Genomic DNA, 24,380 nt, shown 5'->3' on the forward strand with positions numbered 1-24,380 from the left:
GGGCCTTAGTGTATGTAATGATGTCATATCTTGATGGACTTTTATTCAACCGCACGAACAAGACTGATTCCTATTGATAGGGGTACATAAATAATGCTCAAATAGGTGAACGAAGGGAGTTGTTTGGAGGAAGGATTGAATGTGGTCCGAATCCCGAGAATATTCTAATAACAATCTCCGTCGTTCTCTCCATTTGGATTATATACCTCGTGTATGCCTTCAAATACTATGCTGACATATACATAGATATTGCTTTTAGTTTCCTAATACGCTTTGCCTCAATATCCCTAATTTTAGCTACATCACTTATAGAACCGGGGATGTAAGTATTAAGGATTACACAGTATTGATAAAGATCAGGATATAGAAGAGTACATGGAGACTTCAGCACCAGTAAAAATTGTTCATATACACCTAAAGCCAGTAGTAACTGTTTGGTGCGCCTCCTGTCGTATATACAAACCACCTAGGTCAAAACATTGCAGGCATTGCGACCTTTGCATAAAAAGATTCGACCATCACTGCCCTTGGTATACATCCATCTTATATAGGGTATCCAATTGCATTGGCTATAATAATTACAAAGTTTTTATTATATTATGCATGATTACTTATTTGGATGGCATTTTGCACCTTAATTCCATTCTTAAGATATTTACCATACTCAATAAAGAGAAAACATTATCAAATATTCTGTTTGACCATGCATTTATGTACGTAACCAAATTATTTAGTATTATACCATTGTTCTCACACATATTCCAAATAATTACATTTGGCGCATATTTGGGTTATTCAATGTACCTAATTTCCAAAAATAAGACCATAAATGAAGACTTCACAAGGATGCTAGATGATTGCAATCCATATGACAATGGTATTATAGCCTCTATTTAGGATTTTTCCGTAACTGGATGGAATTTATCCAATTGCCCCTTATACCACAAAATCGACACGTTTAGAAATTTGTAGCTTTAATTTCTAATTAATAGTGTTATATAATTTATGTGTTAGAGATAATCTAAAATTGATAAATTTTGTTTTTAATTTTACAAAAACTAAAAAAATCATAAAATCATAATATAATCCAATATCTATCCGTTGTCCGTGCCAATATCAACACCAGTTTGCTGCTGAGTTAGATAAGCCTACCTCCCCTCCTGGTACTTCAACTCCCGCTTCCACCAGTTTCTGCTTATAATACTCTGGGTCTGCCCAAATTGCCTTGTTCTTATATGACTTCTTCTCATAGACATCAGCGTGCGTTGAATAAGTAACCCTTAATACTTTGCCGTAAAGTTCGGAGTTGTTGCGATTGAAAACAGCATGGGAGGCATCTTCACCTTCCTCAAATTCCACAAAGCCGAATCCCTTATGTTTACCTAAGTCTAAAAATCATTACCTGTAGTTTTATCTAGTGGTACTTCGAGATGTCTAATTTCTCCATATGGAATGAAGGCGGCGTATAGTACTTCCTTAGTGACACCTTCCGCTAGACCACGAACAAAGAGCGTACGCTTAGAATCTATATCGTTAGAGTCCATTAGTGACCTTGTATTATTTTTACATAAATATAGAAAATAAAAAATAACTCAAACAAATTATGGGTTATACATGATGAGAGAGTAGTAGGTACACTAAATATAGGGTGTCGTACTACGTATATTGACTCATGCGTTTAACTAGTTGTACTTAAGCATGTAATTATTCATTAAATTACTGTAATTGATGGAGGGTAAGGCTAAATTAATTACTAAGATGCAGACAATTCGTCAACTTACATAGAAAGCACGGTTGTGGAACTGGAGGACTGGATGAATATATCGGATGCCAATTATGATATGGAATTGTTAGAATCAACGGTAATAGACTCAACAATGTTCGATTCAACATTAGATCCTAATTCGGAGCAGTTAAGAAAAAAAAAATCCTCGATACAATCCGTTTCCAATCAATATGGAATTGACTGGAAAAATTCATTCCAAGATGAAGGACTCATTATTTGCCCATTTGTGTAATCACGATGCATTTATTTAGGTGGAATGAAGGAGGAGAAGAAGTGTATTTGGTGGCTAGTTTTAGTGCAGAACCTAGAAGGTTTAAGATGTATAAAAATGGCAACAAATTTTATGTAATTTTAGAGATTCAAAGGGGAATTTACCCCTACCGATTTATCATCGATGGCGTTGATTGCTACGCTAGCGATCATCCAAATTTCACGATCAAAAATGGATTGGTGGTAAATATCATAGACATAAGGTATTATGTCCCTATGGAATACACGATGCATCAGGGTTGCCTATGGGCCTCAGACCTTCCCTACTCCCAAAAGTTACCCAAGGAAACATATTTCAGTCTACATCCGCCACCCATACCCGACCTTTTCAATTATAGGTAAAACACAGTTCATTTAGCCCAATTGGTGAAAATATTGGCTGTATATCTAACGACATACATGTATACGGCAATAACCTGTGCCAAGACAACAAGGCAGCACAATTATTAGGCAGCAGATACAGGTGTTATGGGATTATTGTTAGGGAAAAGCAAGAATGCGCAGGGGGTATTAAACATAGACAGTTATATACTGAATATTTGTATGTAACAGTTGCACAAGAATGCAAAACTAAAGAGATTGATGGAGATGAATATGCATCGCGGTGGAAAGAAATGTTACTAAAGAGCACACGCAATAGTGACTAATTACAATCAAAATAAAATACAATATTAAAATTGTTATCTTTAATTTTTAGTGTTACTATCGGCATTATAGACGTATTTTGTGCATGATATATATGTTGGTGACATGCTTTACACAGCTCACCCCACAGCAAACCTTCTGATAGATAATTTGCGTCTACAATTTGTTCTTGGAGGTCTATTTGGTTGCATTTATTTCTAGCACATTCAAATCAAAAGTTAGAAGTACATATAATTCGATCCTTATCACTTGCAATTATTACACTTTTCAATAACGATCACGCATAGAATTTATACAATATCATCAATAAGCACCGATATTCTAATATTTAATAATATACAATTCATAAACAATAACTGCTGAACAATGTCATTATCTTTTATGACTCCACTAATCTTTTCTGTGCTGAACTTTTTGGTATGTGTTTTTTATCCCGCAATAGATACATTCTCGTATTTATACAAGGATGAAATTAAAAATATGGGCGACAAGTATGCCAACACTTCCATAGTATCGCAGCCTTCACACTCATCACTTTATGCCCACTTCATCGTATACTGGATCATCTACTTCAGCACTCAATTCATAGAATACCTTTTTTTCACTACCATTCTGGTTTTCATTCCCCTCTACTACGAGATCAAATTGCTCACATTTTTCTGGTTAGGCAGCTCACACTTCAAAGGAGCGGGTTATCTCTACTTGACTTACTTAAAGACATTAATTAAGGATTTATTGCGAATAGGAGAAAATAAATTGGAGGAGATGGTTGGACCTCAAAGTTATAGTCAAATCAAGGACTCACTTATCTCAATTTCCTTACAAAATAATTCGCCGCCCATTAGCAGTTCAAAAAATGGAAACAGCAGAGGCAGGCCATCCAATAAATAACACTGGTATTGCTACTATTCACTAGAAAGCTAATAAGGAAGGGATCAGGTGAACAATTAAACAGAAATTTGTTTAACTTTGTTCCTAATTTGTACTAACATATATACTTAAAGCACTTAATGATTTGATAAATTATGTGTTACGAGCGTTATGATTGGGGCGTTTTTGTGGCATTGTATATTGATTACGTCATTGGATGCCAATTTTAAAAGTATTATGAAGCATTTGCTAGCCTCTTTTTTGCTGGTGTATTTTGGATTTGCTATATCCCCAAAACTCAAATGACCATCAATTATATTATTCGTAATGAACCTATGTAATTGAAACTTACTGTAATAATTGTGTTTCTGAGTATTTCCTTCGAAAAAAGGTCTTGTACTTTCTGTTGATATTTATATATATTCCCCTATATAACACATTTTATACTGTGTCTTAGAAACATTTGCATAATTTTCATTACAATTACTATCGTTGAAAATGTGCCTAGTAAGTGTTAGTAATTTGTCATGGTGTCTACTATATCCAGGAGATATCTAAATCAATTTGAGCTACCAGCTCAAAGAGTTTGATTTCGCTGCTATCCGCCCCTTCGTTGATTTCAAATGATTTATGTTTTGTATTTTTAAATAAAATCCTTTGTTTAGGTTCATTGCTTTTACTCATTGCTAAATGATTGTTGTACTACTTTTATGTATCCATGACTCATAAAGAATTTTTTTTGGAGGCCTAAGTAATCTTTTAACTAATTTAGAAACCATATCACCTCCTTTTAATGTATTATTTGGTTGATTTTCAGCATTTTCCGGATAATATGATTTACGTGGACCATTTAATTTATTAATACGGCGAATGCCATTTTGATGTATTAGTGTCTGTATGCATTTATTTATATCCAAATATGTCTGACATTCTAGTTTATAATTAGATTTATTGTGCAGGCTAGAATCTGAAGTCAATACTTTATTACTTTGAAAATCAACATTTATAACAACTTCCACTCTTTTAGTTTCCTATGTTCACACATTGTTACCGCTGTAAATTTGAGGGATGATGTATTTCGTTTTACAATTTTGCACGTATCATTTTTGAAGTTCTAAATATAGCAATTAATTACTCCATCACCCTTTCTTTTCTTCATATTCTTCTTGCTACCACCTTTGCAATTATTAGATTCTACAATTGATATTATGGGCATGCCGAACTTGTATATCTATTTCAAAAATTGATTACCTTATTACTCAGGGAAACTGCATCGTCGTATACAAAATTCCATTTCACAAGCAACATATACACTAAACTCCGACTGATAAATGCTAAATACTCGCAACGATACCCTTATCTATGAAACTAACATCCACAGTAAAAATCGCATTAACATATAAATCTATTTCAGATAAAACAAGTGACGAGTTGTGTTTCAACCTTTTTAAAACTGATGCCCTAGTCAAATTACCGAATGAAGCTAATTGATTTAGCATACTAATTGGAATCATACTAAATGTGTCTTAAAGTTATTACAAAGAATTTTTTCTGACAACAATTCGTCAATTCGAAAAAATAACAGAAAATAATCACCAATAAATGAATAACCAAAAATATCTATAATGGCTCTTGGATGACCAGTGCCTTGCCCTTGTTTATCTGTCCCCAGCCGATTAATCTCCAGTGCTTATCGACACGCCTACTCAAAGCAACTTTGTCACCTATCTACATCACCCAGTAATTTACCTTTGTACAAACTGGCCCTGTTAGTTCGAGTTTTGCCATATCAGGTTTGACACCAGTAACTCTCCCACCCACGGAAGTGGACCCGATGTTAACCATTAGGAACTCCCCCTTTCTCAACTTTGCCACCTTGGTATTCTTGTCCCCGTCCTGTGCCCTTATTCCTAACAAGCGTCTAAATTGTTTATTTAATTACCTTAGCAAGTAATATGAAACTTCAATCTCCACGAAACATTCTGGTAATAATCCTTTATAACCTACGACCTGGCCAACAAGCCTATCAGCTCGGGTTAAGGTTGGGTCTATATTGGTGCCAACGCCAATTAGTCCCCCAGGTACTGCAAATTGTAGGTCATTTTGTTCAGCAAACAGGGAAACGATACGGGAAATGATGGGCCTACATTGTATGGTCCCATTGGGGTCTTTAGAAATGATCCCAGGCCTAATTTCAATTTCATCTCCCACGCGTAAAACACCTTTTAATATACTTCCCCCCGCTACTCCACCTTGCAAATTCTTAATTTCCTCTCCAGGCTGAATTAAACTAATACGTACTTTATTGACATCGAATGAGCGAATTACAATCATTTGTGGCGAGGAAATGAAGTCCCTTTTAGGCACTGCGATTTGAGTCACCAAATACTCGCACACCACATCTATATTGTACTTTAACACTGCACTAATTGGAATGATCGGGGCCCCGTCAGCTGAAGTGCCTAAGTCAGATATTTTAATACCTGAAACAAATTGACGGATCTCCTGTTGCTGTTGAAAGGCCTGTACTTCTTTGATCAATTCCGTCTTATTTTGCAATATTAAAATATGCTTAAGTCTCATAATTTCAACTGCTGCCAAGTGCTCAGATGTTTGCGGCTGTGGACAGGGTTCATTTCCTGCTATTAACAGAAGCGCTGCATCCATAACAGCCGCCCCGTTTAACATCGTAGCCATTAAAATGTCATGCCCAGGGCAATCTACAAATGAAACATGCCGTTTCAACTCCATTTTTGCACCGCACCCTGGCCTAGGACAGGGTGGATCGTCTTCCTTGTTACTCCCGAACGAAGTATAACATCCAGGGGCCGGGCATTCAGGGTTAGTACATTTGAAAATCTTAGCATTTGCATAACCTAATTTGATTGTAATGTTGCGTTCCTTTTCATGCTTAAAACGCACAGTATGAACGCCGGAAATTGCATGAACAACTGTAGATTTGCCATGTGCCACATGTCCGATTGTACCTAGATAATAATTTTTATACCTATATTGATTGTAGCCTGTCTGCTTATTACATCGATTGACAATGGCGTGAGCTTAGTTATATCCAATGATGATAGGTCCTGAAGATTAGTTGGTTAGTTACTTGCTTACGTAGGTGATCTGAATTGCATGAGACCATTTTGCGTTTGTTGCTGTGAAAAAGTGGCAAATATCAATAGATTTTGCGCTATTAGTTCAATTTAAATTGTTATTAGTGATTTAGACGCGACTAAATATTGCAGCTGTGATTATGTTTTCAAAAAAAAATGTTTAATAAAGTACAACCCGTAATAATAATTTAAATACCCATTAGAAAATGAGCATGGTACTAATTTGCCATGTTTAGAAGTTGATGTCAAAATTAATCACAAGTCTGACAATAAAAGATATATTGTTGTGGGGACGTCTGACAATTCCTACTTATACTATGATTTATATTGCCCTTATGAACCGACACATCGTCACACTATTTACTTATTATTAGCCTAGCATCTATATAGTATATTGTGGCTGATTTTTGTGGAGCATATTTTTGTTAGTTTCTAATGTACAGGGTGATAAACTAATATACCGGCCTTCCACTAATATATTTTGGCATTTTAGTGTTATAGCAGTCGTTATTGTTGGTAATTTTACTATTTTGGGGGATTAAACACCAATGTTCGTGGATCTAGAAATTCATAGTCGATTATTATTCCTCAATTTAAAAATTCAACACAAATTATTTGATAGATTACATTTTTGTAAAAATTCGCCTTAAAATTCCTTCTATGATCAACGGTTGTCAGATTCATTTAATTCTAGTAAATAACTAATCTAAATTTAATATCCAAAATATCTATAATATGATGCATAGCGTACTAATATTATTTATCGCGGCAATTCCATTAAAAACAACTCTTGGTTACAACGTCGGTACATCACCTAATATAAGCGTAATTAATCGTCGACCTTTACCTGTTAGTTACAATTTTACTCAGGCAATACCAATTGAACAAAATGATGTAAGTGATACACATATTTCACATAATGACAATGATTTCACTAGTGATACAATACCTGATGATGATAAAAGGCTAATATTTGAGAACATACCTGAAATCAAAGATAACACGAAAGATATTAACAATTATGATTTTCACACGCAGACAAAGGCTGCAGGTGACGATGAACTAATTGATGATAAATTACTAAAACCATCTCCCAAACGATTTAATACCATGTTTAAGAATTATATGCTAAAGGAGATTAAAGAGGATGTATCGCAAAAAAGCAATCCTTTCAAACAAGACAATATAATCTTTATTTACAAATCAGATTTAGAGCCGCCAGAATCAGGTAATTCACTAATCCACTCAGATTTTACAATTGATGAAGATCATAAAAATGAATCTAAACCTAAAGATAGTGATGTTGATGACAGTATTTTATTGGATGACTATAATGATGTAACATATCATAATGCAAATGAAATGGTTGATTATGTAAGCAAAAATGCGTATTTTTTGTTTGTAAAAATATAATAATGCATCATATAGGAGATCGAAATTCAAACTGTAAATGATGTATTATGGAATAAGTTAATTAAAGATATCATATCATTAAAGACAATATGACAATTATTTAAAAATGCACAATTGATTGCATCAAGCAATTTAAATAGATATAAATGATATGTTTATTGATTTTTTATATTTAGGAAAACAAGAATGGCCGATCTAATGATCAGAGTAAAAGTGTACCATCAACTAGTAAAATCCGTAAGTTTAATGTTATATAGCACCCACCAGTATTCAGGCCGAACCTATATATGAAGATATATATGATTATGGTGATGACTGGCAGGAAAGTGAATTTAGACCACTTTCAACCAATAGCACATTCACTGGGAGCCCATATGGCTCAATCGCTGGAAGTGTCAATGACGATTATATGAATATAACGCTGAAGGATTATTTGAGAGCAAAGAAGAGAGGCATTGGTAGGACTTATCAAAGACATGTGGGATCTAAGGTAACTAATATCAAGGATAAAGCCTCAAATGCAGTTGGAAATGCCAAGCATGCAATAGGAGACAGAATATTCAAAACGAAATATGCAATTGGTAACACAGCATACAATGCAAAGGCGGCTGTTCTAAATGTTGCAACTAAAGCGAAGAATAATGTAAGTGGTGCGGCTAGGAAGGCTGTACATGTAGCAACCGCTCCTAGTAGAAAAGTTAAAAAGATATACAACTCCTTCAAAACTTATCCTAAAGTAAATCACTACTAATTTAGGATAACATTGTATTAAAAAGTTACGAACGAGATGATATAAAAGATGAATAAATTGACTATTAACTTGTTTAATTAATATTATTTAACACAATAATTTTACACCAATTTAAATTAGTTATAAAGTGTAGTATTGTTACTTCATAGAATCTCTATCAGATATGCTAATAATAAAATTTCCTCGAAAGATCTAGATATGAAATGAACAAATAACAAAAAAAATCAATCCTAGTTGATATTATTAAACACATCAACAATTGGAGTGTTTTTAATAATTTCAAATATGAAATTACCATCACTAATTCTATTCGTATCTGCTATTAGCAGTACTGTAGTCATGTCAAGAACTTTGAATTATTCCGATGTTTATAAGTTCTGCGCTGGATTGTGTAATTCGATAGATGAAAGTAGGGATACCAACAAACTTTTGATCGTAAGTGCATAAATACCATTGCTTACACATATGTGTTAATATAACTAATTCTAGTGTCAACGTAAATGTCATGACGGAATGATTGAAGAAGGTTTTGCCAATGGACATACCAAAAAACTTCCAAGGAAGCATTTCAAAAAAAGAAGAGGTATATTTAATCGCGCCAAAAAGATGATATTCAAGCCCGTTAGATATGTTTACAGAAAATTTGTTCCGAGACAATCCATGGATTATGATACTAACATGACGAATAACTAGTTAAAACCATTACCTAATTATTAAATAATAATAAAATATATAGACATAGTTTTACACAGTAGCTGGGATTGTAAAAATGCCGAGAAAATTAACTAGAAAATTCACAGATCTGAATTATCATTTAGAACAACATGTAGGTATTCAATTTGATGAACATAAAATATCAAATACATTTTTTTATAGCCACTATATTAGCTATATGGCGGAATGTTGAATGTAAACATTATATAGGAAGATCGACGTCTAAAATCGCGTCGAACACCAAAATTACCAGCAAAGGGGTTAATAAAGGAAATAGTCCAAAAAGGAGACTAATATTTGGAGTATTGGGAAGTTTGTTATCACCAGTGATAACGCCCTTAGTGAAGGGGATTGGCGATATGATAAATCCGCAGCCACCACCAGAACCCCCTAACATGGATACCTTAGTGGCAAATGTCGGAGATGCTATAACAAAAAAACTCTCAGAACAAAAAAAGAAACGCAGAAAAGATGAGTCTGACAATAGTGAAGATGAAGATGAAGAAAATGAAGAAAGTGATGACGATGATGATGGAAATGCCAGTGGAGCAGATGCCGGAGATGATTAGTGCACCTTAAGACACAGTTTTAAAACAACATCACTGTTACATCATCACAACCTCAGTATAGAATTACTTCAATTTTGCGTGTTATTCGTGATAAATGCATGATAATTACGTTAAATGGAGACTAGTGACGAGGTATAAGTTGAGTGACCTAGGATCGCGACGCATATATCGAATCACTGTTGGATGCTTTGGAAAAGTCCAAAACTGTAAGGTTACACCTCGAAGATATTATCAGTTCTCTGCATGCCAATTTGGAGAAGGAACGAGTTGATCGGGAAAATGTTGAAGCGGAGCTGGTTAGGCTGCAAGAACACACTTTGTGCATGAGGGAGGCCCAGCAAGATGAAATAGAGGAACTAGAGGAAACATACAAAAGCAATACAAATGCAGTCCAAAGAGTTATTGAGTTGGAGAATGAATTGAATGAGATGAAAATAAAGTATAAACACCTCTCCGATATCACAAAGGAAAAGGCAATGCAGAGAGACAATGTAGAATTTGTGAATAAGCAAAAGATTAGCAAGTTGGAAAATGAGAACAAGAAGTTGGACTCTATGGTTAAGGAGCTTGAATCCAAAGAAACACAAATAAATTACCAATCCAATCTTATACGAGACTTATTACAACAGCAGAATGATAACAACAAGACTATAGAAGCTCTGCAGGACAAGATAACCAAACTAAAGAAGAATTTGAGATCTAGCATGCATTTTAATGGGTCAAATAACATAGATTTAGACACTACGGTAAGTATAAATATATTAAGAAAATTCTCATCAGTAATGATTCCTTGGCGAGAGGCGACAGTAGAAGGAACTGTCAAATGACTTATAGGGTTTCTTCCAGCGAATACTCTTCAAAGATATCATCAAATTCCGAATACGATGATTCGTTCGCAATGAAAGTTCCCAGACACTTCATATCCAAACTTTGGAAAAATTTCATAAACGTATGCAAAGACAACTATATGTTTTTGAACTCTGAGATATCATCGCTGTATACAAATAGGGAATACTGCATGATTTCTCTGGATGGTTCGAATAATTTCTTGGGTACACAATTGCCAAATGCATACAAGGAACCCATTTTGTGTTGTTCGCAATCTTCACCTGGGATATTCAGGCTAAATTCCGATTACAGCCTTACATTCGCCTCTACCAACTCCCCTTATGTTGGATATAAACTGAGAACTGACCAATATTTTTTGAACGCAATTTTATCAAAAAATACCACAACCGAACCCATAATTTTTCAGGTTGTTGAGAAAGGATTATGTATACTAAAGGTTAGGTTCAGGAACCTATATCTGGGCCTAATAAACGACCCATTTTCACATTCTAGCAATATTTTAGGACTGACCAGCAGGTATAATTACACTCCAGTGAATTCAAACTACAGCTACTCCTCCAAAACGCAAGATAGCAATTACAACCCAGAACCTACTCAAAACTCACCAGAACGCATGTGTTCCTCCACCTCTGCAAGTGATAATTCGGTTATTACTCCATACAAATCTAATGAAGCCTTTACGGATGAAAATTTAAAGATGGGATTTGTGCCTAATGGCAGGGCGGCTAAGTTCAGATTGGTAACACTTGAGGATTACTTGAATATTCAGGCGAGGAAAGAGGCACAGCACATGATGGATGTTAGAAGATCAAATCAATTTGAGGTTGAGAATGATAAACACGATTCTTCGGATTGGGTTATTGTTCCAGAGATTACCGCTTTTACTCTAGCCAGATCACTAGTGTAGCCGTCCATAACATATTCACTGCAGATTTTTTAATTGTATAGTAGAATTATCCCTAGTCTTACAGGAGAAAGAAAGCAACAAAATTTTAGCAGATTGATAGCCCATTTTCTAAGAATCCCGCGCGTGTGATGGCATGTGAAGCAAATCCGCCAGGGTCTAGAGCCCAAACGCAAGAGCCATAGAAAGCAGATAATTGTGGATCTACAGATTGCCTAATGCATAATTTCCAGTGATCTGGTAATGATGATTTTAACTCGTTATATAGCCTGAGTTTTAGCCCCTTAATTTTGGCATTTCCTCCACAAATGAATATATTTTCTGCCAGCAAAGGTTGAGCCTCAAAAGGGCATTTAGATAACGATTTACAAATCAGATCAACAATTCCACACTCGTTTAGCCCTATTACTGAGTTAAAATATTCTTACTATCGGGGGAAAACAGTGCTTCTGGCACCGTAAAGCATTCGGTATACAATCGAATTCGCTGTGTTGTAGTATCCACAAACTGACTAGGGTGAAAAAAATGATTAACATTTACGTCAGTTTTCCCATTTTTCACATCATCTTGAGTTATATAGGAGGCTGTATTAGAATCAATTAGCATATCATCGACGCCGTGAACGCCAGTTTCGGCGACTGGTGGCTGCGATAAATAATTCAAATCGTGCTCTAGCAACGATTTGGGATTGCTGCGATAGGTTTGAAAAAAATTTGACATTTGGGTTTTCTAACTGAATGAAAGCTTACATTTTTAACGTATTCCGGTATTATATATTCATAGGCCAATCTCCTACTCTTCAATTTAGACGATAGCTTACACTCTTCATCTATGTTTGGGGATACATAACAAGACTCTTCTCTTATGTGTTGAACAAGGAGTTCGTTAAAATTCAGATCCAGAGACCTGAGAGACATTACGTTTTTAAGATAGGCGTTGAGATGGCTCCCGCCTATATTACTGCGAAGTGCCCCTTTGAGGATTGGAATACCATCTTTGTAGGGGATGGAGTGGATAGATGAGAAGCCTATATCTACTAGCAACGTATAGCCGTGGTTTAGGTCGAATGATTTGTAGCCTGGGCAAAAGCACTCCGTCTTTAAGACTTTGGAGTATTGACTCCATTGACTCGCAGTTTGGGCTGGGATAAACGCGGCAATAGGTATACATAGATCTTCAAAAATGATTTCAGAAAGGGCACGAAGTGAAGCTTGAGGTGTTAGCAATGGTCCGGTAACTATCAAACCTATTTTTTCTGGAGATATTGACAAAGAATTTGAATTTTTCCCTATTACCTTCTCCCAAATCAACAATTGCCGCAATGGATCCACAACAATACCAGATTGTTGTGGCCTCAAACAAAAGTATTCACTGCATGTATAACAGTTATCGGCTACGTATACGAAACCACGTTTACGCTGTTGTCCAATGCAATTGGGGAGGATTATGGGATTTCGATTTTTACCCACAATACCTGCTTTAATAAAACCACTGCCATTATCTATCACTACTTTTGGCAATTTGTAATCATATTCCATCCCACTTACTACTCTAGACCTGACGCCTATGTCTAGCCTAGTAGCGGTAACTGGGGTACCTATACGCAACTTTTATATTGACCTTATGTATTGCTTCTTAACATGAGTTGTGTCGGTTGTGCCATAAGCTCATCACCACCAGTTAGAGATCCTCTTAGCAGACTAGAGTATTTGCTCCAAAATCTGTTGGTCAATTTCACTGTACGTGGCGGTTAATTTAGCAAATTGTCACTGTTGTGGCACCTGAGGCAAGTCAAAGCACCCAAATAAATACAACAGAACTACCAGATGTTATAAAGGAAAAAATAACAGAACTTACTGATAAAGTCATTGTCATACTAAAGGCCATAGATGAAAACATTGATTTCATACCGGATTCCACAATCCCTTTGGTAATGCAGGAGCTAATATAGGATGAAATAAGGAACTGTATATCAAAATTACACCAGGAAAATACTTCAGCGGCCAAAGAACTTTGCCAATTGGAACACATATTTGACTTTGCCTACCGCAAGGCAAGGGACCTCTCCACCCATGCAACAGACACCGACAAGGACGATAGTAATGAATAATATGACCAAAATTAGTGAAATTTGACTAAAAAAATTAAATCTTACAAATTTAGCTACTTATAGCCAACTTCATTTACTGCCGTTCTTTACATGCCATTTTTGGCGCTTGGGAAACTGTTTTGTGGCTTGAGCAGCGATCTTACCATGCGATGAAATACAACATTTGGCGAGGGCAGAGCAAATGTTGGACAGTCTTCCTCAAATGGCCTAACCATCGATGCTCTTTTTATCGACTGTCCCATACGAACATCGCCAGGTACATCGATACCGTCAAACAAGTGACGTTTTTCGGCCGTATTCCCCGTACTTGCAATAGAGGGCACCAAATATTCACAAACTCTAATAGCATGGGTCTCTACATCAATCGTGTATGTCCGGAATTCCAGGTTATTCAGCAGCACAACTAACAGAGTCAGATAATCGCTAGACTTGACTATTTGTTCAATACAAACACCGTTTATAGTGGCCCGAGTATCACCAACAACATTATCACTTGCAGTGTTTACGGCAAACAATGGCAATTTAGCCAGACAACATGCTATATACCCGTTTGGAATGCATTGCTCTTCTGCGTGTATAGATCTGAATGAATAACTTCCCGTATTTATTTGGAAAACCTCCAATTTACTACGTGTCTAAATTATTAATACCATTACCTTATCTCCCACAATAACGACAAACACATTGGGTAACACTTCATTATATACTAATTGCGTAATCTTGTAATGTGTATAACTATACGTTTGGATAGGCTCGTTAAATCCAGAAAATATGTCCCAAATAGAGATATCAAACGCCGTAGCTGTGAGCAAATGCTGATGGTCCACAAAACAAACGCAATTTATTACATCGTTTGACAATTTCTTGTGCAATAATAGTGATTGACAGTCGCTATACCAAAATGACAAGTGCATACCATGGGACACAGCCATTAATGATTTATCAATGGATAAGCATGCGGTATAATTCGTAAATCCCTTGAATGACCCAGCAAACGTACAACTCCACTTATCAGAATCCCCACAAAACGACCACAATTTCCAGTCATAAGTGGAAACACTTACAAAACTATCGGGGGATAATTCGATAATATTTAAAACCCTCGTAATGTGCACGTTGTTTACTTGTGTATTAACAATGTAACCGAGTTCATCGTGTTTTTTGTGCCAAAAACGCAAAATTCGTTTCTCAGAATCCACGGAATCTTTAATTCTGTCGCTATGGTACATATTTCTGAAGCTGCTGGCGACAATCCTGCTGCAATCTCTACTGATACATATCTCCTCCACAAGATATGTGAAACCAAAATCCTCTTGACTCCTACTAACGTAATTTGAATCAATAAAGTCAAGATATGAATGCTGAACACCAGTAACAACGCTAAAAAACTGAAGTTTTACTCCAGAAATAGATAGTGCGATTAGGCCATAAGGAGTAGAATTGCTCGGACTGAGTGGCAGAGATTGAAAGTAGATATTTCGTCTCATGGGCTTAACACAAACAATATTTTCAGCGCCATCACTTGTACTGGCTAGGGTAAATTGATCAGTAATCCTTGCAATTCCCTTCAAATTGTCAAAATTTGCTATTGACATGGCAATGGGGACTTGAATGCCAAAAATCGTATGTTTGAGCATCAGCAAAATTGGATCGAAAGTCTTCACGCAATTGCTACCACATGAAACCAGATATTGTGTGGGAATGTTATCCACTGTTGATATCACAATATAAAAGATCGTAGACTCCAAACGCGTGATAAAACGTTTGGTACCATTTTCCAAATCCCAGATTACAACAACTGCCTCTTCACCCCCTGTTAGCATAAACCTACCACAATTAGTAAAGACCAAACTGTTTATTGCATGGGCGTGCCAATGTAACACCCTAGTGTCACATTCGAGTAACCCAATGAAATTTTCAACACCAGAGCCATCATTTACGGCATTCAATTGTTTATCAATAGTTTTCAACTGCGATTTGCCTGAGTTTTCACTAGAGATGAGTGATTCAGCAATGGGATGCGGAGATATGGGATTATCTGGGTTATTAATTAGGTAAAAGCAACCCATCCTTTTGTGGCAAACCTCATTACTCATCATTCCAGTAGAAATATAATTTAGGGCGACGGAAGAGGCGCTAAACACAAGTGGATTATTTACCGCCATTGACTGATTATCGTATTGTTTTATGTGCCATGTAATAACCTTGCCCGTGATATCTCCGGATGCCAGATAATTTTGTCTTGGGTGGAATGACAAAGTTGTAATCTGATGCAGAGATAACGTGCAATACATTACCAAATTACCCAAATTTGCTGATTTATTCATATTGATACTGCCCATATCGACAACCTTAAATACCATTAAGAGTTTGTATACGGAAACTGCGATCATTTCTCCGGTATATGATATGGCAAAACAGCTTATATCACGATCAAATTTGCATATATACTCTAGTTTATCTCGGCACTCCACAATCTCGGTGCACGATACACTAAAGTTCAATTGTAGTTTACAAATGCCAATGGTGTTGGAATCATGCCTGGTTACCAGAAAAATCGTGCCAAATTTTGACACCTTCATATCCAGCATCTCCAACCCAGTGAAACTATACTCGGCAAATTTATCGAAACTGGAGTATTCCTCATCCATCCTATAGACTATTAATTTGCCCAGCCTTGAAAGCACTAGCAGATAGTCGTTACTACAGCAATAGACTGCGATATTTATGATCTGAATGGGAGATTTCTTACTGAATCAGTGGGAGGAAGTACAAATTTGTAAGATAAATCCTTGGAGTTGTAAACATGTACTCTAGAAGCATTGCTTACAAATATGTATAAGCCACATGTGGAATAGCAGGGGGCGCTGGTTAAGAAGTAGCCGCCAAATAGTGGACTCTTATAACTACATTTTAGACTATCACTTTTAGAGCCACCATTTTGGGTATGATAATCGTTTCCATTCGGTTTGGACAGATGGGCTTCCATGCCCTATATAAACCGGGTGGCCGTGTCGTGAGGTATTGACTCTGGGGGTAGCTAATCAATATACTACTAGGCATCAAATTGACATTTTTAGACTGGTACTCTCATAAATTAAAAATTATCTTCTGGAACGTCTACTTAATTTATTACACAATTGTAACGCCATTATACAATACAATGTATCACTTGCTTAATATTAGTGAGAAAAAAATTTTGTATACTGCCCATTTATAACGATTAGTTATTATTTATTTATTAGACTGAAGATTTATGGTCATTGGAATAGCTTGAGTTGGTATATGGCTGACAATAAAGCGCGAGTGTGGTAGGAGGGAGAATAGTGTCTAGTATTTGTAGGGAATGGGCTACAGGGTAGCTTTTCGGGAAACTCCAGAAATCCGAAAAATTTCCAACTGTATATTACCACTCACAATACACCTATAACTACACCTTCAAATACATGTTACACAGTTACGCTTCCCGGATTTATTAAATAATTACATATAGACAAATTGGTGACATGAAAAAATCGATTTTCACCAATAACCCCGACTTTAATATAACATAACACCAAACATCACATCAAAAATACTTTATTTCTACAAAAATGGATGATTTTAGTGTTTCAAACAAGCCTAATTGCGAGATTAGACGGAGCGATCACGAGGTACAAAACAAGCCGGCTCCTTTATCCCGTATGTCCACCGCTTATTATCCTTCATTTGCGGATTCTATGGACAAAGAATCCTTATTGGACCCAAATTTAGATACTGAAAAGAATTTGAAACACACTAGTTACATTCACCACTCGACTGGAAACATAAAGGATGGATCAAAATATGAAGCAAAACCTTCACAAAAGTTCGCGAGCAATTTAGATAGGAATATATCTAAGTCCAAAACTACTTGGAATATACCACCCCGGTATGAACTTAAGCGACTCATTGGTTCAGGTTCTTATGGCCAAGTTAGCAAGGCATATGATTCGATTGAGAACAGGTATGTGGCCATAAAACGTATCCACAAAGTGTTTGACGATCTTGTAGATTGTAAACGGATACTAAGAGAAATTGCAATTTTAAATCGGCTAGATCACCCAAATGTTGTTAAGTTGCTAGATATAATCATACCTAGTAACATGGAGACTTTTGATGAACTATATGTTGTACTTGAAATTGCCGATTCAGATTTCAAGAAATTGCTTCGTTCCTCAGCATTTCTAACTGAATCACACGTACGTACATTGACTTATAATCTGTTGGTTGGTGTGCAATATTTACACAATATGGGTATTTACCATCGGGACTTAAAACCTGCTAATTGTCTGGTAAACAAGGATTGTTCGGTAAAAATTTGTGATTTCGGGTTGGCAAGAGCACTTAGTTCAAAGGGGTGTACATTTAATTCGGCAACCAGTTGCACTAGTGACAACTCTAGCATTATTGATGCCAATGACAGTATTAAATTAGATACTGTTACACCGAAACCCGACAAAAATAACAGTCAGTCAAAAACTTACAAAAAGCAACTAACTAGTCACGTGGTAACTAGATGGTACAGGGCACCTGAGATTATTTTATTGCAAGATGAATACACCCAAGCAATAGATGTCTGGTCAATTGGATGTATCTTTGCCGAGCTAATGAATATGATCAAGGAAAATATTAACTCACCAAGTGAACGATCTCCTCTATTCCCTGGGTCATTTTGCTTCCCTTTATCACCGGATCATAAGAATGACAAAAAATATAGAGATGCAAATGTCAATAAAAATGACATTTTGGAATGCAATAATCAGAGAGATATGGACCAATTGAATATGATCTTCAACGTCTTGGGCACTCCATGGGAAGATGAAGTCGAATGTTTGGAAAAAGAATATGTAAAAAAGTACATTCGTATGTTTCCCCCTAGATCTGGTATTGATCTTACTGAGAAATTCAAGGGTTCATCACCCGAGGCAGTGGATCTGCTTAAGCATATGTTGGTCTTTAAGCCCGAGAATAGGATTACCATTTCCCAAGCCCTGGCCCATCCTTTCTTTGATCCAATAAGAAACGATCAGAACTTCAATACTAACATCAGCAGCACTAACGCCTGTGGCGATGGTTCTTATGATGGAGAGGATGGGCCTTGTGCCTGGAAGAAAATACATTTACCGTTCAATGATTCCATGGACATGACTGAATCTGAATTAAGACGCGAGTTTTTGGTTGAAATTAGGCGATTTCACCCAGAACTGATCATACATCCTTCATTGGAAAATATCAATGTATAATAGTCACTAACATTATTTGGCTATTGATGCTATGTATAGGCATCCCATGAATTTTTATACTCAATAGTTTACATACAATTAAATGTCATCTTACACACTTACATATAGATAGTTACACTTTTAATCTGTAAATAGTTAGGTAACATTCATACTGACAATTAATATCAGCTTTAACCCATTGGTAGATAATCCCTAGTTAGTATAACTGGTAAATACATTTAATAATTCCAATCTAAACACACCTAGACAATTATAAGCTACATTTTGGTAATTATTGATAAATGTTTTACAAGGGGTCAATTTTATTTTTAGACAAAGTTCCAGATCTACCAAGTTTCCCGTTGGCCATTTCCCTAAGTTTCTGAATCTCTTTCCTCCTAAAAAACCGCATATCGTTGAAGCTGGTCTTGATTAGTTCGTTATGCTCAACTAGTACCTTTGACATGTTTTTACAGTACATCAACAAGCTGTTATAAGAATCTAATTCGAGTATCTTCGCTTCATTCATCTTGAATATCCCAAAAGAAATTCTAAACAAAACTTTGTCCCCCTCAAGCATTAGGACATCCCAGACACGTAACAGCGTATTGATCTACATTAACATGAGTATACCGGCAAGCTGATTGAAAAGAGACATAAAAACCATTCTGCACATATCCAACCAATGTCAATTCCAAAAATTCTAAACTTGGCATGAACCCGTTTTAACCTAGTCTCTAATATAGATTCCAAAACCAATATATCCCGCATAAGGTCAGTCATCCCTTCCTTATAATAACCTAGATCATACAATTATAAACCTGAAATTCTTAAACCCTTATCTGTCGATTTACTCTCTATCAGTTGCACTAGGGTCCAAAAGGCTCTTTCAGGAGGTAGAAATAGCAAAAGTACAGCAGCTATGTAATTTATACTTTGGCAATAGTTAATGGAAGGAAAGTAGGTAGCGAAGGCGTACAATACCCTCTCCAAATCTTCTAAACCATGTTTATTAGGTGAAAACTATAGATGAATTTGAGATTACTTTTTTGTGGGTAGGAAATGTTCTAACAACATCCAACTTTATTTGCTTCATTATTTCTGGCTTAAGAGTCACATTTAACATTCTTGATAATTTGCAAGCTTACTTATCAAATATACCAATGTTTGCTGTGTAGAGTACATCACTGCCTATCATTTTTTGCCAGATTGAAGACCTAAGGTTGTCTGGCACACCCTTTCTGATCATGACTTTGAACAAACTTAAATTAATGTTGTCCAAACTTTGGATACCCATAAATTTGTTCCACCTAGGTAATTAATGCTAGTTACCTCTTCTTACGGCGTTCACGCTTAGGTTGAAACTTGCTTTCATAGAAATTAACTGATTGATTCAACTCTTCATCCTTGATGCAAAACCCGTAAGCATCATATGAAACATTTTCATTTTTATAGATGCTGTCAGTCGGATTGGGAATGATTGTAATGTTTTGAAAATTATCGTACAGAATGTTACTTATCCATTCACTCATGGCACGATCACTCAACGACTATAATTAACAATTATAAAATAGAAATTAAAATATTTTACATCATTAACTGGTAAATTACACCAAAAACACTATTTATGCCCGTAAGTGTTTTTGGCAAGTGCCAATATCAGTGGGTATAGGGTGAATGGCTGAGAGGTTGGTAGTTGTACGCGTAGGATACATTTGCCATGATACGGGACTTTTTACTATTCTTCCACAAATAAGGCAAATTCCAACCCATTAAAGATTTGTCAAATTCCCTAAATCATAATTTAAATACCTATGATCTTGCAATGCGTAGTATCTTGCCATGCGAAGGTATGCAAATCTTGTATCCTTAATCCTACATAAAAACACTTATACATCATCCTGTTCCATTGGTAGTACTGGATATTAACTATACAATAGCCAAGAGATCTGATCAATTCATGCTCCAATTCCACTGATTTAATTGATGTATACCTTGCGCTGTGAGTTTAAAAGAGTTTGCATAGAAACGGTGGTAAGAATTGCATTGCCATACCACCCGTTTATCCCTCTCCACTATATCCAAATTCAACCCACTCCTGTATACTGATAGTGAATGTGCAATTCTCATTTTTGTAAGATGCCACGAAACCTAAGTAATCTGTACTGGTCACTTTTTGCTGGAAAACTCTTTCCTTAATGTCAAATTTGTTAGGATTTATCAGTGTCAAATTTCTAAGCAATACCCGTATTTCTATAGGCAGTTCTCTGTAAAATTCCTTATGTAATACTCTTAGGTATGATCTTATGAAATACAATCTATTCCCATGTGCCAACTCCTTAACGGTTAAAGTATCAATTACTTCAGGTAGTTTCTGCAAAAAATCCTTTTGTAACTCTAGAAGCTTGACAATTAATTTATAATCAATCAATTTAAGCAACAAATAACTGTACAAAATTAGCCCTGCGCTGAAATTATCCAATTCAATTTTGTTATTAATTATTTGCTCAACATATTGCCCCCTAGTTTTTGTAGCATTTGTTACGCGATATATATGCCTCTCTAGTGAATTTAGAAGTGGTTCGTCTACTTTAGATAAAAGAGAGTAATTATACAACAGTCTAGTTGCAGTTTCAGGAGTAATTTGGTCCTATATGAATAAATTATTAATACGCATGTGGTTGCAATTGCTGACTGGATCTCATTTAATAATGTTTGATTGCGATGTTTGTGCATTGCTAAACATTTAACAATTGTATCCAATTCATACCAATTTGAATCTATATGAAAAAACACTAACCCTTTACAAATGACATATATAGCTTGCATAGAATCTCAAACAAAGGAAAATGAAGGATTCTGGCATTTGTAAACACATAAAATATGGCAAATAAGCCATCCTTATTCGGTTTATATTTCCTAATTTCACCTTCCCGTAGCTGCTTATTGTACATCTTGTTCAACTTTCTCTTGATAACTTCACTGCAAAATGAAAACTCATCATAATTTCTTATATTTGCGTTGGATAATGACTGAATTAATGGGGTTTACCTGCAAAATGATTAGTAAATCATCGATTTCAACCCTATCAGATTGCCTATTTAATCCAGTAAGTTTGTTATACAGTGCCAAATTTATTTTTGAGTCAGGACTTGAAGAATATAATTTAGATATCTCTAATAACTGTACTGGTGCCAATTCTTTGTTGTATAAGGCTGCAATTTTGCATATAGTTAGGTAATTAGTTGTAGAATCCATACTGATTGAATCTCCATTGCAAAACAATGAATTATCCACATTAGACAGCAACCGCTTTGTTGTTTGAGAATGAATAGATTTGCAAAAATGAACTGTGCTGTGTATTAAGGGAGAAAATGGGCTCATCCATGACACATACATAGTGATACCCCCATCAGACTTTAAAATGGCCGTCATTTCGGCGGAATTGTAGCCAAAATTAAAAGAGCTACTATTAAACATTGACAAAAACAAATTTAAAACTAATTACCCATGAAAACACATTAACTACATAATGATAAATGCCTAACCTAACCCCCCCAAATCACTACACATATTACGATATAATATCATATATAGATAAACAATATACATAATTGATGACTATATATAAGTAGAATTGCCTGAAAAAATCATAGAATTTGAAATAATGTCTGTCAGATTTGGATTCGTGATGACTTATGGTGTCGGTAGTGTTAGTGCTGCACTTGTTGTGTTTTTGGATAGATTTTTGGTGGATAAATTATAACAAATTTGTCACATTATTTATCATTTTGTATAATTTTAACAACAATTTGTTGATGCTGTCACATATATTTTCTAAAAAACTTGTCTCATGGATACATTAAAAGTTACAGAGGCGGAGGACTGTACACTGGCGAATTCGGATGTCATAACCAAGTACATAAATTCAGCAGAAATTGTCAATGAAGCTATGGAAAAAGTTATCTCAAATGTTTCAAAGGGTATTAATTTGATTTATTTAGGTGCGTCTGTATACGATTTATGCGTACTTGGAGATAAACATATAACTGAATCTACTGCTAAAGTATACAATAAGAAGGTTAAGGGCAAGGTGGTAAGTTAAATTTATTATTTAGATATCAAAGGGAATCGCATTTCCCACTTGCATATCAATAAATGAAATATGTAGCCATTCTTCCCCCCTGACAGATACCATCATTATCGCCGAAGGAGATCTAGTCAAAATGTAAGCTAAACACTAATGCTAGTGAAATGGGTTGCCACATTGACGGATATATTTGTGTAGCAGCTCATTCGTTGATAGTAGGCGAGTCTAACCCCAAGGCTGAACTTGCATTAAAGTCAGCTTGGGTAGCTTATGAGGCAGGTGTAAGGGAGATAAAAATTGGAAACACCAGCTCACAAGTTACAAAAACAATATCTAAGGCTTCATCAATCTTCAATTGCACTCCTTTACGTGGTGTGTTATCTCACGAACTGAAAAGGAACACTATTCACGGGGAAAAACGTTTTCCTAACAATGAACGAATAGAAGATAAAACTGATGAATTTACTTTTGGTGTGAATGAAGTCTATTCATTGGATGTGCTAGTATCTACTGGTGATGGCAAATCTCGTGGTACTGACTATAAGACAACTGTATACAGGAGAGAGCCACAAAACAATTACACTTTAAAAACCACATTAGGTAGAAGTTTCATTTCGGAGGTCAACAGAAAGGCACTACATATGCCATTTTCACTACGTTCAATAGAGGATGAAAGAGCTATGCTAGTTGGATTACCAGAGGCCTTACGCCATGGGCTACTACAACCCTATCCCATTTTATCTGAAAAGCCTGGCGAATTTGTGGCCCATTTCAAGTGTACAATTCTACTCCTTCCAAATGGTCCAAAACGCATTACAGGCGCTAAAATTCCCAATGAAGAGCAGATCAAATCAGACCCTGCATTGGAGAACACGGAAATTCTTAAATTAATAAGCACTCCATTGAATGTCAAAAAGAAGTCAAAGGGCGGAAATATTTCTAAAACTGAAGCACCAGCTCCAAGCTGACTTTTCCCATTCAATTATAAACTTCATTATACATATGTAAGACTTTAGTTTCATTGCCCGTGCCTTAGCAATCATATTATAT

General features: G+C 35.7%; 17 protein-coding genes across 17 annotated transcripts; 10 read left to right on the forward strand and 7 right to left on the reverse strand.

Annotated features, from left to right (window-relative positions):
• Positions 34-962, forward strand: BMR1_02g01085 (DHHC palmitoyltransferase; the record flags this gene model as incomplete). Its single annotated transcript, XM_021483122.1, has 6 exons — positions 34-82; positions 106-322; positions 345-530; positions 552-713; positions 735-877; positions 898-962. 6 exons carry the CDS (start codon positions 34-36, stop codon positions 960-962), a joined length of 822 nt encoding a protein of 273 aa, XP_021338080.1.
• BMR1_02g01090 (peptidylprolyl isomerase) lies at positions 1,095-1,544 on the reverse strand (the record flags this gene model as incomplete). The annotated part of the gene is given in 3 exon segments (XM_021483124.1): positions 1,095-1,133; positions 1,153-1,382; positions 1,403-1,544. The coding sequence occupies 3 exon segments, from the start codon at positions 1,542-1,544 to the stop codon at positions 1,095-1,097; spliced, it is 411 nt and encodes a 136-aa protein (XP_021338081.1).
• On the forward strand, positions 1,729-2,703 carry BMR1_02g01095 (hypothetical protein; the record flags this gene model as incomplete). The annotated part of the gene is made up of 4 exons (XM_021483125.1): positions 1,729-1,735; positions 1,759-2,014; positions 2,038-2,394; positions 2,415-2,703. The coding sequence occupies 4 exons, from the start codon at positions 1,729-1,731 to the stop codon at positions 2,701-2,703; spliced, it is 909 nt and encodes a 302-aa protein (XP_021338082.1).
• Positions 3,068-3,592, forward strand: BMR1_02g01100 (hypothetical protein; the record flags this gene model as incomplete). Its single annotated transcript, XM_012792539.1, has 1 exon — positions 3,068-3,592. One exon carries the CDS (start codon positions 3,068-3,070, stop codon positions 3,590-3,592), a length of 525 nt encoding a protein of 174 aa, XP_012647993.1.
• Positions 3,593-3,708: 116 nt separating this feature from the next.
• BMR1_02g01110 (hypothetical protein) lies at positions 3,709-4,879 on the reverse strand (the record flags this gene model as incomplete). The annotated part of the gene is given in 10 exon segments (XM_021483126.1): positions 3,709-3,904; positions 3,924-3,998; positions 4,019-4,125; positions 4,145-4,257; positions 4,278-4,334; positions 4,356-4,538; positions 4,560-4,602; positions 4,623-4,685; positions 4,707-4,802; positions 4,823-4,879. 10 exon segments carry the CDS (start codon positions 4,877-4,879, stop codon positions 3,709-3,711), a joined length of 990 nt encoding a protein of 329 aa, XP_021338083.1.
• Positions 4,880-5,191: 312 nt separating this feature from the next.
• BMR1_02g01115 (translation initiation factor eIF-2 gamma subunit) lies at positions 5,192-6,716 on the reverse strand (the record flags this gene model as incomplete). The annotated part of the gene is made up of 7 exons (XM_021483127.1): positions 5,192-5,299; positions 5,321-5,492; positions 5,514-5,851; positions 5,873-6,033; positions 6,055-6,558; positions 6,579-6,657; positions 6,681-6,716. The coding sequence occupies 7 exons, from the start codon at positions 6,714-6,716 to the stop codon at positions 5,192-5,194; spliced, it is 1,398 nt and encodes a 465-aa protein (XP_021338084.1).
• BMR1_02g01120 (hypothetical protein) lies at positions 7,423-8,907 on the forward strand (the record flags this gene model as incomplete). Its single annotated transcript, XM_021483128.1, has 5 exons — positions 7,423-7,536; positions 7,558-7,581; positions 8,277-8,337; positions 8,358-8,836; positions 8,857-8,907. The coding sequence occupies 5 exons, from the start codon at positions 7,423-7,425 to the stop codon at positions 8,905-8,907; spliced, it is 729 nt and encodes a 242-aa protein (XP_021338085.1).
• On the forward strand, positions 9,191-9,544 carry BMR1_02g01125 (hypothetical protein; the record flags this gene model as incomplete). Its single annotated transcript, XM_012792543.1, has 2 exons — positions 9,191-9,286; positions 9,341-9,544. The coding sequence occupies 2 exons, from the start codon at positions 9,191-9,193 to the stop codon at positions 9,542-9,544; spliced, it is 300 nt and encodes a 99-aa protein (XP_012647997.1).
• A 149-nt stretch (positions 9,545-9,693) lies between these two features.
• BMR1_02g01130 (hypothetical protein) lies at positions 9,694-10,134 on the forward strand (the record flags this gene model as incomplete). The annotated part of the gene is made up of 1 exon (XM_012792544.1): positions 9,694-10,134. One exon carries the CDS (start codon positions 9,694-9,696, stop codon positions 10,132-10,134), a length of 441 nt encoding a protein of 146 aa, XP_012647998.1.
• Positions 10,249-11,890, forward strand: BMR1_02g01135 (hypothetical protein; the record flags this gene model as incomplete). Its single annotated transcript, XM_012792545.1, has 3 exons — positions 10,249-10,266; positions 10,287-10,880; positions 10,901-11,890. 3 exons carry the CDS (start codon positions 10,249-10,251, stop codon positions 11,888-11,890), a joined length of 1,602 nt encoding a protein of 533 aa, XP_012647999.1.
• An 85-nt stretch (positions 11,891-11,975) lies between these two features.
• On the reverse strand, positions 11,976-13,425 carry BMR1_02g01140 (actin-related protein 6, Plant like. ALP2; the record flags this gene model as incomplete). The annotated part of the gene is made up of 3 exons (XM_012792546.1): positions 11,976-12,295; positions 12,316-12,616; positions 12,637-13,425. The coding sequence occupies 3 exons, from the start codon at positions 13,423-13,425 to the stop codon at positions 11,976-11,978; spliced, it is 1,410 nt and encodes a 469-aa protein (XP_012648000.1).
• On the forward strand, positions 13,528-13,997 carry BMR1_02g01145 (hypothetical protein; the record flags this gene model as incomplete). The annotated part of the gene is made up of 3 exons (XM_012792547.1): positions 13,528-13,626; positions 13,647-13,817; positions 13,839-13,997. 3 exons carry the CDS (start codon positions 13,528-13,530, stop codon positions 13,995-13,997), a joined length of 429 nt encoding a protein of 142 aa, XP_012648001.1.
• Positions 13,998-14,083: 86 nt separating this feature from the next.
• BMR1_02g01150 (NAN1, UTP17, WDR75, NET1-associated nuclear protein 1 (U3 small nucleolar RNA-associated protein 17)) lies at positions 14,084-16,986 on the reverse strand (the record flags this gene model as incomplete). The annotated part of the gene is made up of 3 exons (XM_021483129.1): positions 14,084-14,632; positions 14,654-16,729; positions 16,750-16,986. 3 exons carry the CDS (start codon positions 16,984-16,986, stop codon positions 14,084-14,086), a joined length of 2,862 nt encoding a protein of 953 aa, XP_021338086.1.
• Positions 17,591-19,261, forward strand: BMR1_02g01155 (mitogen-activated protein kinase; the record flags this gene model as incomplete). Its single annotated transcript, XM_012792549.1, has 1 exon — positions 17,591-19,261. One exon carries the CDS (start codon positions 17,591-17,593, stop codon positions 19,259-19,261), a length of 1,671 nt encoding a protein of 556 aa, XP_012648003.1.
• Positions 19,548-20,772, reverse strand: BMR1_02g01160 (TBC domain containing protein; the record flags this gene model as incomplete). The annotated part of the gene is made up of 6 exons (XM_012792550.1): positions 19,548-19,853; positions 19,874-20,040; positions 20,062-20,263; positions 20,286-20,367; positions 20,389-20,550; positions 20,573-20,772. The coding sequence occupies 6 exons, from the start codon at positions 20,770-20,772 to the stop codon at positions 19,548-19,550; spliced, it is 1,119 nt and encodes a 372-aa protein (XP_012648004.1).
• A 127-nt stretch (positions 20,773-20,899) lies between these two features.
• BMR1_02g01165 (conserved Plasmodium protein, unknown function) lies at positions 20,900-22,720 on the reverse strand (the record flags this gene model as incomplete). The annotated part of the gene is given in 8 exon segments (XM_012792551.1): positions 20,900-21,032; positions 21,053-21,115; positions 21,160-21,214; positions 21,235-21,391; positions 21,414-21,890; positions 21,914-22,020; positions 22,041-22,272; positions 22,292-22,720. 8 exon segments carry the CDS (start codon positions 22,718-22,720, stop codon positions 20,900-20,902), a joined length of 1,653 nt encoding a protein of 550 aa, XP_012648005.1.
• On the forward strand, positions 23,094-24,298 carry BMR1_02g01170 (Proliferation-associated protein 2G4; the record flags this gene model as incomplete). Its single annotated transcript, XM_021483130.1, has 4 exons — positions 23,094-23,223; positions 23,245-23,336; positions 23,359-23,468; positions 23,491-24,298. The coding sequence occupies 4 exons, from the start codon at positions 23,094-23,096 to the stop codon at positions 24,296-24,298; spliced, it is 1,140 nt and encodes a 379-aa protein (XP_021338087.1).
• Positions 24,299-24,380: the final 82 nt, after the last annotated feature.

This window comes from Babesia microti, chromosome II (assembly GCF_000691945.2).
Source record: "Babesia microti strain RI chromosome II, complete genome".
In the NCBI taxonomy this organism is placed as follows: Eukaryota; Apicomplexa; class Aconoidasida; order Piroplasmida; family Babesiidae; genus Babesia; species Babesia microti.